This window comes from Pyxicephalus adspersus, chromosome 7 (assembly GCF_032062135.1).
Source record: "Pyxicephalus adspersus chromosome 7, UCB_Pads_2.0, whole genome shotgun sequence".
NCBI lineage: Eukaryota > Metazoa > Chordata > Amphibia > Anura > Pyxicephalidae > Pyxicephalus > Pyxicephalus adspersus.
Genome location: NC_092864.1, coordinates 71,827,500 through 71,845,056, shown reverse-complemented (window position 1 = coordinate 71,845,056; position 17,557 = coordinate 71,827,500). Strand labels below are relative to the sequence as shown.

Here is a 17,557-nt window from a genome sequence, read left to right as displayed (position 1 = left end):
ACAAAGGATTGTTGTCTCTTTCACAGAACATTAATGGGTGCACTGAAGCTAAATCTTGGTGGTGCACCAGAGGGTCCAGCTGGAACTGGTAAAACAGAAACTACAAAAGATCTCGCTAAAGCACTGGCCAAACAGGTAAACTCTTCTGGATGAGATGCTTTACATATCATTTCATTTAGTTTAGTGATGGACCTGTAACCTATCGTTTCCTTATCTAAATGTAGCACTTATATAAGCAGAGATATGTCCCTTTCAGGTGATGGCTGAAAGTTTAACAAAATACATTTTCCTGCCTTAGTGTCTAATTTTCTTTACTAATTGAAAAATAAACATGTCATCTCTTATATACACCTCAGTGGTAAAAATGGTGTTTTAAAAACCTTAGGTCTGCCATATATTTATCAAGATTCTATTAGTTTTCTGTAAAACTTTCATAAGGTTCAGGTAAACTTGTAATTTTAATGTTGTCAATTATATGCAATTGAGCAGGGAATACTGATGTCAAGAGCAGTGACTTATTCTATTCATGTATATTGCTCAGTTTAGATCAGTCAGAACAATAATAGCTGGTTTCTGCACCTCACTATATTTTTTCATTTTATGGTCATTGCACACAGATACATGTGTGAATAGAAATCTATCATTTGCATGCTATGCACAATATGTGTCTTTTAAATATGCGTAAGACCTTTGTTACTAGACATTTAAGTTTTAAACTATATTCCCCATGAGTCATCTGTAAGTGAAGAATTGTCTATGTAATTAGATGGCATAGCAGACAGACATGGGAACAGTTTCCTTCCGCTTTGAGTAACGGTGGTCAAAAGTAAACAGCATGATATAATGTAACACAGTCTTGTGTTCTTTGATTTCCCACACAGTGCGTTGTGTTTAATTGCTCAGACGGCCTTGACTATAAAGCTATGGGTAAATTCTTCAAAGGCCTCGCACAATCTGGAGCCTGGGCATGCTTTGATGAATTCAACAGAATTGAGGTAAAAAGTCAATATGAAAATATGCTAAATTATTTTGTACATGTTTGCAGATCTGAACAGATTTGAATTGATTAAAAAAGGCCAAATGTATTAGTTCCACTCATTTCTATGATGCCATTGTTTTTTTTTTTTCTCAATCTGCCTGCTATAAATTACAGACCCATAGTGGCCTCTAGAAGAAGACTGGCATCTAACCAAATGTATTTAAATAATAAGGCCACTCAAAGGTTTCTGCATGGCACTAAGGTGATAATGGCATATAGGTGAGGTATATTGAAATGTCAAAGTGCCCTTTCTTCTGTCCCCTCTGCAATCATTGCCCCGTTACTATCTGTTGGAGCAATTGTTGGTACAAGGAGCCTTGTAAATATCAGTGGTAATAATAAATAAATAATAAGTGGTGTTCCTTTTAGCTGCAATGGTAAGTAAATGGCTACTGATACTAAACAAGCATCCTCGAGGGAGGGTTCATATGATATAGGAAATGATTGCTGGAAAAACATATTTTTGTTTTGGTTGCCTTGTAGCCAAGAATGCCATTGATCATATATTTTTTAAAATGAAGGGTTTATGTACCAACAGGATGTTTCAATGTAAAACATGCTACATAAATGCAATAAAATGTTTCAAAATAATATCTTAATCTTCTCTATATGTAGGTTGAGGTGCTCTCAGTAGTGGCCCAGCAGATTCTCAGCATACAGCAGGCAATCATCAGGAACATGAAGACTTTTATGTTTGAAGGAACAGAACTGACTCTCAATCCAACCTGTTCTGTGTTTATAACTATGAATCCTGGATATGCAGGTCGAGCTGAGCTTCCAGACAATTTAAAGGTATGAGATTATCTCATTCAATAGAAAGGCAGGAAACATTACCTTTGATTTTGTTGATTTTTTTATAGTCAGTCCAATAAAGGCTATTCCGGATTCGTTGATAAAAGTTATTTACTTAAATACTGTTCTGCTCTACAGTGGTGCTTTAGCATGACTAAATCAACTCAACTATTTCATTTTTTATAAGCATTGCTTATTTTTTTCCAGGCATTATTCAGAACAGTGGCCATGATGGTCCCTGACTATGCACTTATTGGTGAAATATCCCTGTACTCCATGGGTTTTCTGGATTCTAGAAGGTAAGATCAAGTTTAGGTGTCCATTATACTTTACAATGTCATTATGGAAACCAAACCAATGGCTTTGGATTAATGATTGTATATTATCTAACTTTATGGATGAGGCCTTGAATTTTAGCACCATGATTTTTTTTTTGTCCTTAAAGAGGAACTGAACATTACAAATAAAAAAATTTGCAATCTTTTTTTATTTTTTTTAATGACACCTCCTGTCTTCAGCTCGTTGCAGATGCCACCATCTTCTTATGGGGGTGTCAGACTTTGACCATCCTGATTGGCCAGGCCAGAATGATATAACGGAATGACATTCATTCAGTTGGCGACACCAAGCACCTCAGTGTGCTTTAAAAAAAAAAAAAATGGATTGCAACCAGGCCGGTTATTTTTTATTACAGAATGGACATTGCCTGTTTGTATTTTTTCATTGTGGAACTATAGATTACATAAGTAACTGGTAAGTTGTTCAGACAGCCTGGGAAGTATTACAGACACCGATTTACTGAATGGACTTTCTGTTCTCAGAAAAAAAAAAGGCTTTAGGTTTCACCTTAATCTTAATTTTGTATAATTGAGGAGATACCTCATTCATATCAAGGCACAACCCATTCTCATTGTTCATTGCTTGTTTTCCTTCTACCTTAAGTTGTATCTTTGTTTTCCTACTTTAAGGCATCTACTCCTCTCACACCTCTTTATACATCCTGTTGTTATCTAAATATATGAAAATATTATACTGAAAAAATGGTAAATAATAGGCATTAGAGGCGTTCTTTAATGTTTAGTCCTTTTCTGGAACTTCTATCCATTTATATTTTATTATTATTAAACATGATTTATATAGCGCCAACATATTACGCAGTGCTGTACAATAAATAAGGGTTGCAAATGACAGACAGATACAGACAGTGACACAGGAGGAAGAGAGGACCCTGCCCCGAAGAGCTTACAATCTAGTAGGTGGGGAAGTATCACACAATAGGATGGGAGATATGGAATGATGGGAAGTAGTGAGGGTTTAGGAGACAGAAGACGAGGGGTAGGTGAGGATGAAGCGTTGGGTTTTAAGGGCTCTAATAAATGAGCAGAAAGTAGGGGCAAGCCGAACAAGAAGAGGAAGACCATTCCAGGGAGTCGGGGCAGCTCTAGAAAAGTCTTGGAGCTGTGGTTGTGATGAGGTTATGAGTGAGGAAGTCATTAGTAGGTCATTGGAGGAGCAAAGAGAGCGACAGGGGGAGTATTTATCTATCAGGTCAGAGATGTAAGTGGGACAAGAACTGTGGAGGGATTTGAAGGCAAAGCACAGGAGCTTGGATTTGATTTTAAGGTGAAATGGAAGCCAATGAAGAGAACTACAAAGACGCAGCAGAAGAGGAGTGGTGGGAAGGATGGATATTTGAATTACACTTGGATGCTTGAATGCAACAACAACCATTAGCTTTGTATATTTGTTATTGAAGTGTGACTTGGTTTCTCTTTTTACCACCCTTAATAGACATCACATAAATGCAACCACCTTAGTTTAGGAGGAATGTGTGCTGCATCATCTAGGGACAGTGCTGTGTAGTTTTGTAGTGCTGTCCTACAGGACAGGGGGCAATTGTTGAAAATAAGGGAAGTTCACACAGTCATCAACCAAAATAAAGACCAAGACTACCATTATCCTCCACTGCCTTAGCTGTATAAGAAGATGAACAGTGACAAGGAACTAAAGAACGTGTCAGCCCTGAGCATGACAGGAAGAGTAATACTTTATCGTGGGAACTGTTTTTTTTTTTATTTAGAGCTAAATAGTACAATACTACAAAAAGACTGAACTACAAACTTAAATTTTGCATTAATTTCAATAATTGAGTTTACATCAGATTGCCTATTTTCTACATTTCTCCACTAAATAATGCAGTTGTGAGATGAATCACCCTGATTATAGTGTTGCCTAAAACGTAAAAAGCGATTAACACTTTAATATTGGACTGTGTTACCAATTAGTTTAATTGCTTTGTGCAAGTATTAACTCATGTTCTGATCCTTGACTGAAGTAATCTATTCAGTGGTGAAGATGAACATGCTCTCCTTTCTGGTTTTAATGTGGATTTTCAAATGAATAACGCAACAGCTCAACAGCTTGAGGGCCTTTAAAAAAAAAAAACACAAGATACCCGAATAAATCTGTCATTTAAACTTTCAGACAATTCATGAGCCATGGACTCTGTGCCATGACACAACACATTCAACTAGAACTACTTATCTGGATAATCTTATATTTTGACATTTAGGAAATTTAGGAATGCATTAGGAAATGTGCCATGTCTTCAGAAGGAATATGAAATGTGTTTTGTTACAGATAAACTTGTTTTTTTTTTTTAGATAAAAAAATAATGCAAATAGTTGTACTGATTTACAAAGATGCTGTTTTGGGAATTGTGATGCCAGCAAGCAGCAGGGTGACTTTTTGTGATGTTTAGCTGACAAGATAGGTTTATGGCAATAAATAATATATACCTTTTGTAGGTTTACTGCACAACGGGGATGGTGACTAACTTTGAGCCTTCAAGTAAAATTTGTCTGGTTAAAGAAAACCTCTGTAGAATAATATTTTTCTACAGTACTGCAAGAAAAAAAAAAGGTTAATTTGTGTCTTTTTTTATTTGTGGATGATTTGTTAAAAAGTTCCACTACACTGTAGCTAGCATGCAGTATCAACCACTGATTCGCAGTAGAAGAAACTTATTTTCACAAATTAAATTAAAATCCCTAGATACTGTACCCAAGAGATTGGTGCCTAATCACCAATTTAAATAGAAATGGGTTAATTTGCACTAATAGTTACATTTTCAGGACATATTTTTGAGGGTTATCCCCACTTTCTCTTTGGAGCAAGCAGTACGGTTTGAACCAAAAAAGATGTGGGGGTTCGCCGACTAATCCCGTAATCTCATATGACTATAATTAATTAAAAAATATTAATAGTTGCCTTTTTACATTGTCATTGCAGGTGCACTAATATGGCTACAGTTAATGCAGACAAGAAATATTCATTACACTGAATGAAGTTTATTCTTTGGCCCTTCAGAACTTGTCCCTTGTTTAGATTAAAGGGTAATCCTGGGTTCTGGATCGCTATTCGTTACTTTACTGCTCCACTTTTCCCAGCATATTTTAATATACAGTAGTCTGATGTTTAATTGTAGTGGCATATTTTGAACATATATACAGTCACTATACATCTATACATATATATCTTGATAAGATTATAGGCTTTAGCCAATCAATCTTTTTGCAAGCTTTAGCATAACAGGCTATCCCTCCCGAGCAGTACATAGAGATTAAAAAGAAAGTCCTTTTTCAAAAGGCTAGTCCATCAAAAATACAGTTTTAGCTTTTGATGGATAAAAGAAGATTACATTAACCATAGGCTTCATTTAACTTTCTGAGAACCCATAGGTGAGATTATTGAATCTGGGTGAAGTTAAGGAGAAACCAAGGACACTGAGTCTGTAAAAAAGGAAGTGCACAGCTCTAGATTTAAGGATAAAAAGCCTCTGTTTTTTTAGAATGGAATAGAATGTATAAAATACAGTAATACTTATCGGCTTAGGCTGGGACTGGCACATCATGGCGTCTCCATTGGGCGCAGTTTATTCCAGTGTTATCTGTATATAACACAATTTCCAACTTGTGCAATAATTGGTGTAAGAGACTTCATTCATGGTTGTTTCTCCTGCCTAAAGGCTTTCTATTTTGGCCATGCTTAGAGTTGCCTGGCTTCCAGAGCTGAGGGAAAGCATTAGTGTGGGAGCTGGGAACTATGATTAGTATTTTTGTCATCTAAATATTAACGAAAGTGTGTTTCTTTACCCAGCAGAATCTACCTGTACTTGTAATATCAGGTGTGCTGCTGGTTTATGCATCTGATGGGAAGAATAAGTTTGTAAAATATTTTCCTTTGCACAAAAACCTATTTTGTTTAACTATTGGTTGGAGCACTACCTTTATTTTTATAGACGCATTTTTATGTTAATGTACCAAAACTCATTTATTGACCGGGGCACCGAGCATTGACGATATTTAAAGTGCAGTAATTGGCAGCAAGTAGCATGGAAATAAAATAGAAGAAGAATGTTCATTCTTTGGTACTGCTCCCATTGTTTTATATCACACACACCATTTTACAAATTTATATGGAACTGTTCTGTTTCAGCTTGGCACAGAAGATTGTCGCTACCTACAGACTGTGTTCCGAACAGCTATCATCTCAGCACCATTATGACTACGGGATGCGGGCTGTGAAATCCGTCCTTACTGCAGCTGGAAATCTAAAGCTTAAATATCCAGAAGAAAATGAGAGCGTACTTCTTCTGCGTGCACTGCTGGATGTCAATCTGGCTAAGTTCTTAGCACAAGATGTACCTCTATTTCAGGTATGACACTAACCCAGACAAACACACAATACTTTTGGAGTATACAATTTTGGACCAAACTTATCAGTGAATTGTAATGTATATAAACCCTTAAACAAAATATCTGTACCTGTAACATGTATCTCCGCATCTAGATATTTTTATCACTACTTAACCAATCTCCTAATTATTACCAGGAAATCCCGCCAGTCTCAGCAAGTGAAGAGGAAAATCTCAAATTAGAACAACAAAAACATTTAAAAGTTAGCAGGTGTTATTGAGTCGACCTGTAATGTGTTATGATTTATGCTCTTGATTTCCACCTGATATTTTACTTTAGAAGGCTGCCTAAATCTCTGCTGCTGCCATTGTAACAGACCGGAGAACTTTGGCTTAGGGAGCTCTAGGTCACGACAAAGACCCCATGGTGGTCTAAATTAAACACTGGTGACAAGGAGACTTTACACCCTGAGGCAACCAGAGTGCAATTTTAAAAAGACACTCATATGAAGTACATATTCTTGTTAGCGTTAATTTTATAGCTTCTTCTGCATTCATGCATTTAAAAATAAAAAAACACAACACTTAATTTACCTGATTTTCTTTACACTTGTAAATCTATTAATATAAACTCTAAGCTTTGTCAGTCTCTGCAACTAAAACTAATGTATTATCACCCTTTCTGAACACGAAAAGAAGATCCATAACTTGCACATCTATCCATTATCTCCTTGACTGGCACTAATTACAATCCAAACGAGAGCTAGTGAGCTGCTACAACGAAATGTTTAAAACAATATGATAGATTTATGGATAAAATACATAGGGATTTTTCAGCTAAGTGGCTTTCTCTGATAAGGCACTGCTTCAAATTTGCAAAACCTTTTAACATAAAAATATGATGGATTTACTTGGCAAGGTGTTACAGTTTATGCTTCATGTAACCATCTAATAACAGACAGTACATACAGCACATGGCAGTGTTGTAACAATTCCTGAACTCCTATTTCAATCATATATTACTTTTCAGTTCAGAATATTACTTTATTATATCTGCTGGTTTAAGATAGGAAGACAAATTAACTGACGGGTAATATATTTTGTCTCTCATGCATATTCACAAGCCTTCTCACATCTGATGGTAGGAAGGCAGTGACAAGACCAGACAAGATGAAAGCAGTGGGTGGGCTATGATGGGAACTGTGAAAGAGAGCGTACTTAGTTGCTTGACAACAAGAGCTAGCACATTAAGTCTGAGATTTTAGGGAAGAGAGGGAAGAGGGTCAGTGCTGCCCATATTGCAAAATGCATGGGACAGTTTTCAAGCTACATACATTTAGGAACATTTGTCTGCAGCATTGTACTGCAGGCTCCCAATTAACCTAATCAGAGCTTTGGGTAACCATTTTGTGCACTCATTTGCACTTGGGGTTATTTTTCTACCTCTGGAAGAAGTACTAAACTGCTGCTATGATTGTAAAGTAATGTGTGCAAAAATGCATTGATTCGTTGTGCCGTTTTCTGCTTTTAGTTGCATAGCATTGTGAGTAAACTTAGAGAACATAAGCTAGAAAAGTGAGGTCAACAGCTTGACCATTGTACTAGACAAGAATAGTTAATTCTCGGGACTTGCCGGGCAATACCCCAGATCCTTTGACTAATAAATCTTCTCTTAATATATAGCAAGTATATAGTTGTTTGCTTGAGTTCAATTTAAAGTAAACCAAACTCTATAATACTTTGCTAATTCTCCAACTATTTTAATGTTACTGTCCTAATAAATGTGTAAAATATGTGTGAGTAAAATTTATACCCTAATATATATATGTATATATGTGTGTGTGTGTTAACTCCCTACAACAATTAAAATACAATATTGTTTGCAGTAAGAGTCTGAAGGTGTTTAAAGAAGTAAAGCATGTGTTAAAAAAAAGTTAATTTCTTTAACTAAACATAAGTATGTATTAAATAGCATTGGATCTCCTTTTTTTGTGGTGTTTAAATCCCATTTTCCTGTTCAGGAAATCAGTTTAGGGAACTGTACCTGAAATGTATTACACACAATTCATATAGCTTTCACCCAAGATTAAGTATTTTTCCAACATTTTTGTTAATACCGAGTTTGGATAGGAGTTTTAATGTTGTATTGAATTACCTTTCAAGTAAAAATGTTTCAATTTCTGTTGAACACTTCTTTTCATTTTAGAATGTCACCTCTTTTCTTTCTTCAGGGTATTATTTCTGATCTGTTTCCTGGAGTGGTTTTACCTAAGCCAGATTATGACCTTTTTATTGAAGCACTGAAAGAAAATATTGCAAAAATGAATTTGCAACCTGTTCCATGGTTCATTGAAAAAATAATTCAGGTAATGCTGATAACCTAAAAGAGAACAATATAGTTTCTATTACAGATTTAGGCTAAAAGTGAACTATTTGAATTGTTATAGGAGTAATGCCAATGCCTAATGAAATCTGATTTGATTCTAATCTAGAAAGTTTAATATGAGGGGTCTTCAAATTCATTTTTCTGCACTTTCACATCATTTTTGTTGAAAATGGTGAGGGCGAGAAGAGTAGTAAATGTTCGTGTCAGAGAATGTCATTTGAGTGGCTGACCTTTCAGTATAGTGTAAAGTCGTAGTGTGTATCACTTTAGTGTACAGTAGTGTTTGTCACATGTCCCATTGAAGATGGCTGCAAAACATAAATTGCACCAAAGAGGTACAGGTGTTCTTTGGGCAAAAGGTGTGCCGGGAGCACAAATTCATCTCAGTGACAATGCCCGCCCCCACACCGCAGCCCACACATGGGAAAACCCTAGACAATTAAAGTGGGAAGTTATGAAACACACATGCAATTAGTGCCATCTGACTTCCACCTTTTTGGATAACTCAAGGAATCTTTAAGTGGAAGAAGCTTTTCATGAGATGATGATGTAAAAGCAGCTGTGCATCAGTGACTACGCTCTCTACCAAAAACATTTTTTGCTGATGGCATTAAAAGTTAGTATAATGCTGTGAAATAATGCATGGCAAAAGTAAGCTGACGATATAGAAACATTATGTACTTTGCTTTTGAAATTCTTAATAGATAGTTATAGAGAAAAAAACTGCAGAAACTTTTTGAAGACCCTTCGTAACAGTTCTTTCTAGCTGTAAAATGTTTATGTCGTGTGCAAGTAGTGCCTGGTTCTATCAGTCTCCAGTATATAATATTGATATTTTCGGTGACAATTATATATGTGATGAATCATATCCCTGCTTGTGACATGTCTGGAACTTGCAGCCCTGCCTAAGCACAAGGAATAAAACAGGAGACCATCAATGGTAGAGACTCTTATTGTCATTCTTCTTTTCAGATCTCTGAAATTGGTATATTATGATAGCTATGATGATAACTATGAAAGCTGGAAACTACTTTATTATAAGTCCAGTTCTTCTACATCTAAGAACACACATCGTTAACAGGTTTTGTAATGGTTGCGGTGACTAGTTTTATTTGGAGAAAAGGAAATAGTTACCATATACAATATATAAAAAACGAAAAAAGCACACATTTCCAGTAGGGTGTTTAAAATAAAAACAGTGTATTAAAGCATAATCAACCAGAAGTAACCCATACCCTGCTTTAAAAAAGACACTTTTGTGTATCCCCCTCTATGAATACTGCTGTCATAGTGCTCTTGTTAAATAGGTTACAATTGTTTTATGGTTCACCTTACCTGGCTATACTGTAAATGTTCAATTTTTTTGAATTACCAGCAATATATAGTTCTTATACTCGATCTTTAGTAAAGGTAAATATGGACCTTTAAGCATGTTTTTATTTGGTTCCGGAGCATTCAAGCATTGGTGCTCAAAAAGAATAAAGTATAAATGCAAAGTTGACCTTGCATAACCTTTGTTTACATGTATGTGAATGCCCAGATGATTGCAAAGTCATAGTGTACATTCACTAGTGTCTGTTACTGGGTGAAATATAGTGAACTATTTGCTGGCCCTATGATATACACTGGGGTAGAATGATTGTTTGTAGAATAAAGCAGGTATGTCAAATTTAGATAAAAACAATGAGCTGGATGTATAATAAATCTGTAGGAATGTTGTATTATCTCTGCTCTGAAGGAGCTAGAGGGTCACATATGGACCAGTATGGCATACCTGGTATGAAGGCTTCCATAAGGATTTAAATATTATGGCTTGTGGAATATTTCTCATTGGTAATATGGAGATTGATGATCTATCATAATATAATATCTAATATAAACTTTTTTAGTTTACAGGTTCAATAATTATGCAGAAGTAAGCCAAAAAATTAAATTCTATATAATGTCACCACTGTTTTAACGTTTGGATGTCTATCCTAATCTCTTGCTGCGTTGTTCGTATCATTTATTCTTTTTGTGTTTTTTTTTTTGTGGTACTCTGATGTCATTTTGCTTGTTGTAACACTACAGATTTATGAAATGATGCTGGTGCGCCATGGATTTATGATTGTCGGGGACCCAATGGGTGGAAAGACCTGTGCATATAAGGTTCTGGCCAAAGCTCTTGCTGACCTACATGCAGGTAAGGTTGATATCAATTGTTTGTATAGCTCAAGTTCAAACTTTGACTGCAAAATATGCCTTTCGGTTTTCTCAGGTTTGTCACATGCTTAACAGATTCCTATCTGTTCTGCCCCAACATGGGTAGTTAGACTTTGCCTCCTGCTATATAAAAAAAATGCTGACAAAAGCAAGAAGAAAACTGCCTCCGACAGTATGCGCATTATGTTGTGTTTATTTCAGGTGTGGGCTTATGGGTTCCCCACTGGTTTTCCAATATTAACTGATGTAATACATAAATGATTTGTTTTTAGGACAAACAAATCTTTCTTTTAAAAAATATTGCTCAATGTAAGCCTCAGTGATTATAGTCACTGGAGAAAACAGATAATCCAGCAAACCTGAAATAGATGTCTTAAGTCATTTGCTATTTTTAACAAATGTTTTGAATCCTGGATCCATTTCAGGTTTGCTCGATCACCCAAGTTAACTGATCAAAGTGTGTCCTCCCCAGCCTTGGAGAGCTTTTATAAATCAGGCCCAGTATGAGTAAAGAACCCTGCGCTATGGATTTTACAGTCTAAAAGATTCAGACCTATTTTATTGTGTCTTATAATTTTATCAAACTTACATTTGTTTAAAAATATATTTCTCCAAAATAAAGCTAGGTACACACGTGCATTAATTGTCATTAGAAAACGAACAACTAACGACAGATCAACGGTTATGCACGAATATTTTGAACCATCGTATTGTGCACAATTCTGTACGTGCTGTAACAATACGATCGTTCAAATATAATCCACCAATAGTGTACACACGCTAGATACGATAGTTTGAACGATGCAGGAAATGACATGTAAAGAAAGAAAGTGTACCGCAGAACCATCCACGATCACTGAACGACCGTACACACAATAGATTGCGAACAGTTGTCGCCCAATCAGATCCGCCGGGATGGTCTTTGTTTCCAGCCACAATCCTCATTCATTGGCCTTGTTGTGCACTGTTTTTGTTAAGAATTATCAGACGAACGGACGTTAGTCGTTCGTTTCCAACGATAATTATTGCACGTGTGTACGCAGCTTAAGTGTTGTAGTGAAATTGAACAAATTATGACATAAAAATAAAAATTTGAATGAAAATTTTTGATTCTATTTTCCTAGCCAAATCAATGGACGAGTATGCTGTGGAGTTTAAAGTGATCAATCCTAAAGCCATTACAATGGGACAGTTATATGGATGTTTTGACCCAGTAAGTCATGAGTGGACAGATGGAGTACTGGCAACTACTTTTCGGGAACAAGCATCTTCCACTACAGATGACAGGAAATGGATTATATTTGATGGCCCGGTAGATGCTGTGTGGATAGAGAATATGAACACTGTTTTGGATGACAATAAAAAGGTAATAACCTACTTGTGTTGGTAATGTATGATACGTCCTAGAGGCATATTTATAAAGCAGTGATCTACTAAACATTCACTGCAGGTGAATAATTCACTGCAATTTAAAATACACAAGCCAGGAAGATACAACTACAGTTAATAAACTGACATTTAAGTGAATATCTTATTTATTGCTTTATAAATATAATACCTAACATTTGGTATTAAGAATGTAAAGATCAACCTAATTATTTTGGTATTAGTTATTGTAATTTTTGTCTATGTCTCTTCAGTGCTGGTTATTGAAAAACTTTAGATGGCCATATGTTTTTTGCTGTAAGGTATGATTACTAACGAGCAGACAAGTAATGACTTTGTAGAACTTTTGTAGGGCTCAACCACAAGGCTACGTACACACGTCCAATGATTTTTGTCCAATAATCAGGTCAGGGCCGATATCGAACGAGAATCTGGTGTGTGTACAGCGCTCGTTGTCCATCGTCCAAATGACCGTCCTGACGGATCCACGGGCGATGGACGGCAAACGATCTTAATAAAAGCAAAGGGGGAGAGCGCACAGCGGGGTGCCACTCTGTCGTTCTCCCCCTCCTCTCTCCATAGAGCAGAATGGTGCTGTATGCACAGCCATCGTTCATGCATCGTGTAGTCCTTAGTCGCTGGAAAGGATCATGAAAATTCCAACGACAATTATATATATAAAAAGATATTTTTTACTTTGTTGCAAAACCTCCAGGGAGAAACAAACAAGTAGTTCACCTTTTGTGTTGCTAACACATTATCAGTCAATTATTGTAGCAATATCTTTAAAGACAAGCATATATGTGCCTATCTATACCAAACTAAACTTCATTTAGCAGCCTTACAGTGTATTCAAACAATATAAACATTACCTTTTTAGTGCAATATGTTATGAAGTACTATCTAATTAATATAATTGTTTTATGCTATTGATTTAACAAATGCAAGCTCAATGCAACGAGTAATAGGTAGCGGTTTTGATGGCATGTTTTCTCTTTGTTTTTTAGCTGTGCTTGATGAGTGGTGAAATAATTCAGATGAATGCAAAAATGAGTTTAATTTTTGAGCCTGCTGACTTGGAGCAAGCTTCCCCAGCAACTGTGAGCAGGTAATTGGATTTCATTTCACATGGTCAGGAAGGGTAGCAACTATCTTATTTTGCTCAGCATGCATTATCCTTTGCCTGAGGGTGTTGTGTTCCTCTCTTTTTAACCATTCAGGTGTGGAATGATCTATATGGAACCCCAACAGCTCGGATGGAAACCTTTAAAAGATTCCTACATGAAAACTTTGCCTGAAATCCTCACAACGGAGCACAAGGATTTAGTAAGGGAATGAATACCTCAATATTGGTTAAATACATGTTACACAGGCCACAGCATTGGTGATGTGTTGCCAAGTATTCAGTAGAACTGTTTTACTGCAAGTAAAGATGACACATACACAAATCTTGATGGCATGCTTTACAAATATTAATATTGAAAAAATACATTTTTAAACAGTATAACTTTTAGGGGGAATTTTTAGAGAGCCATAATTTTAGAGTATATATCTGCAATTAATCATAAATTGCATGTTTTAAGTTTATGATCCTTTAGAATAAGTGAATGTCATGATCTGCAATCCAAAGCTTATGAAAACTGCCCGTATTATGCAATTAAGTCTATAAGACGTCCTGAAAACAGCAAGGTGTACTGAAGAGCCATGGATCTGAAATTCATAGCAGTAGGAATGTCTGAATAAATCTAGCTTTCTTAGGTAGATAAATACCTGTAATTAGTGATGGCTGGATCGGGCCTGGTTTGATCACAAAGGTACTGTCATTGATATATCAGTATACCATTGGCAAGTAGCAGAACCGTTTTTTAATTGGGATATTGGACCAAAATGTACTAGAGTACAGACAGTTGTTTTCCTACAAAATATAGGAGGCTGCCAGTGATACAGTACTGTAAAACTGAGCAGCGACTTCAGTGTTTAAGGCTAATCATAAATTAACCGGTGACTAGTGCTCTAATCTTTCCCAGTGGAGTTTGTTCGTTTTCCTTAGGCTTTCAGTTCACTGACACTATGGTTGCTCTGCACATTCTTTTCTAATGAGGGATTAGCTGAACCACAAGTCAGCATATTGGCCCTTAATATTAACATTCTCCAAGGCTGGAGAGAATACACTTTCACCAGTAAAGCTGGGTGATCCAGCAAACCTGGGATGGATCTGGTCCAGAATTGAAAAAATTTGCTAACAAATAGGTAATGACTTAAAGCAAATCCATTCCAGGTTTTCTGTTTCACCCAGCTTCACTGACGAAAGTGTATTCTCTCCAGCCTTGGAGAACTTTAATAAATCAGGGCCATTGACTCTTCCAGGCCCACAGCCATTGGTTAAAGGCTGTGCAATGCATCATAATTTACAAAGAAAAAGTCCCTGGTGAATCTACTTAAATTTGTCGGAACAAAATCTGAAATTTTACATCAAACACATAGTTGAAGCAAACCACAATCCCATTCCTACTCCCAACACCCTTTTATTCAGTGATTCACAACTTTTTCAGGGACACAACTCTAAGTAGAGTTTTTGAGCTGTGGGGGCTTGAGGGGTGATGAAAATCCATGGCAAACTGCACCACACTTGCATTTGATCGCGGCCACAGTGTGAATATTCAAACAGTAATCACATAGCCAAAAATGACTTCAGTCTATTGGGAGCTGCTGGGACCACAGTTGAACCAATGGGAAAACACTGTGGCTTACCGCGGGTCTGAAATGGCCCTATTTTCAATTTAATAACATCATCTTAACACATCCTAATACTTTTTCAACCTGTGTGCAATATCCAATATAAAAATTGTTTAACTTAAATCTATCAAAGAATTAAAGCAGAAACAAAGCCCGCACTCCTTGCTGGCCGTGTGACATATAATGGATATATAATAGGACATATAATGGATCCCTAACCAATGCCAAACCTTTTTCGGGGTTTAGTAGCTTTGCTGATCTTGATTGGCCAGGCATGAATAATTGAATTCCCACATGTTCCTGGGAGTTATTTAATCTTGGTCTAAAGCAATGCCAAAAATGCTACACTGAGCTAAATCAATAAGATCCTGCTTTAAGTAATATATTTTTACATCTGCCCAAAAATCAGATTTAAAATACAGTATACGTTAGCTAGGGTTAGTCAAATGCTTCCAAATTTGTTTCCATCTTATTTTGTCAATGAAATTGAAAATGTTTATTTTTTCAATTTCATTTAAAAATTATACTGAAGTCTATGGCTGCTGGCTTTTATTGTTAATTGCAAAGTCAATAAGCATAGCATTATCAGTTAAACTTCTGGGGGCAGGGTGAAATGAACATTACCCCCCTTAAAAAATAAAAGAATGCAGTTTTTCTATTAAAAAAAAGATGATGTATAGGAAATGAAACTGTGCAAGCTAATGAGCTCTTATACTGCCAAATGAGACTTGTATTTAAGGCTTAGGTTCATGGTTTAATGGTTTGTTGTAGTAGTTTGAAGTTCACTTTGCCTTTTAAAGCTTTATGCTGATAATATTTTCAAACATTGGACTTTATTTTACTTTCAGATTAATGACATGTTCAACTGGCTTGTTCAGCCATGCTTGAATTTTATCCACCTGGAATGTAAATTTCTTGTACAAACGTCTCCAATCCACCTGACATACAGTATGATGAGACTCTACACCTGCCTTCTGGGTAAGGATTTTACACTGAATTTTAAGAGAGAGCACATTTACATTAAGCATTTCATCATTTATTCATGTCGCTACAGTTATTTCTTTAGCTCATGGAAGGTAACAAGATTTAATTTCCCTGTTGATGAATATGTCATACTTATTTCTTTATGGTAATGATGGTGCACAGCATATGTTAGTATTTGTTAATATCTATATGATTTGATATATGCTTTTCTTTTTCCTTAACTATGTCCCATGTCTGAGTTATTTTTTCAAATATATCATTTTGTTGTACTACATATGACATGTTCTGTACTACAGCATCTCTTTTGTGTTTTCATTTTTATTAATTTCTACAGTATTGAATTATTTTAAAGCTGCTAACACAGAACTTGTAAAATTTCAAATAACCTACTGTCTCTACAATAGATTGCAGTCTAATGCACCCACAAGAATTACACAAAAGCCAGTTAGGTTTTATATATATGTATATATATATATATATATATATATAAGAGCCATTATTCTATTTTATCATGTACACTGTAGGTTTGTTATCATCTAGATCAAGTATAGTGTGGCCAGATTGTCTCAATATTAAATCATATATGCAGTGCTGTAGACAGACCAAATCTAAGCCTGTGCCCTGATGAAGAACATGGACATGCCATTATAGACTCTCCTCCTGTGACTGAGCCTAAAGCTGTATACACATGTGCAATCATTGTCGTTGGAAAGGATATTTCACAATCTTTTCTAGCGACTAAGGACTGTACAATGCATGAACGAGTGCTGTACATATAGCACCGTTCTGCTCTATGGAGAGGGGAGGGGGAGAACGACGGAGCAGCACCCCGCTGTGCGCTCTCCCCATTTGCTTCCATTAGGATCGTTTTATCGTCCGTGGATCCGCCAGGAAAGATGTTCGGACGGTGGACGATGGGCGCTGTACACACAGCAGATTCTTGTCTGATATCGGCTCTGAGCCGATTATCGGATGAGAACCATTGGACGTGTGTACGCAGCCTTAGTAACGGACCCTTCCCTTAGTAAATGTTCTCTGGTGGTAAATTCTTAGATCCTGAGTGACAGATACTTGAGCAAACATCCTCATTGGAGACCCCCTAAATGCAGACCCAGTCAGTGAAATACCCCCTTCAGTACCAAACCACCACCTCAATATGGACCTCCACAATGGCAGATGCCGCTCAGTGGCAGACTTCCAAATCCAGACCCCTCTCAGTGACAGACCCCATTAGTCCAGACCCCCCTGGTGTCCCTTCCTGGTGGCAGACCCCCTCATTGACAGAGACCCCTTCATTGCAGACCCCCTCAGTGCAGTGACAATTCCCCCTTAGAGC

At 36.5% G+C, this 17,557-nt stretch overlaps 1 protein-coding gene across 1 annotated transcript in view; it reads left to right on the top strand.

Moving 5' to 3' along the window:
* DNAH3 (dynein axonemal heavy chain 3) overlaps positions 1–17,557 on the top strand; it is a gene marked incomplete in the record, with an annotated part of 167,569 nt that overhangs the window by 85,681 nt on the left and 64,331 nt on the right. Inside the window, 11 exon segments of the mRNA XM_072418926.1 lie at positions 27–135; positions 882–995; positions 1,655–1,831; positions 2,039–2,130; positions 6,329–6,548; positions 8,759–8,893; positions 10,984–11,095; positions 12,240–12,481; positions 13,509–13,609; positions 13,722–13,827; positions 16,086–16,215. Coding sequence (XP_072275027.1) covers positions 27–135; positions 882–995; positions 1,655–1,831; positions 2,039–2,130; positions 6,329–6,548; positions 8,759–8,893; positions 10,984–11,095; positions 12,240–12,481; positions 13,509–13,609; positions 13,722–13,827; positions 16,086–16,215 — 1,538 coding nt within the window.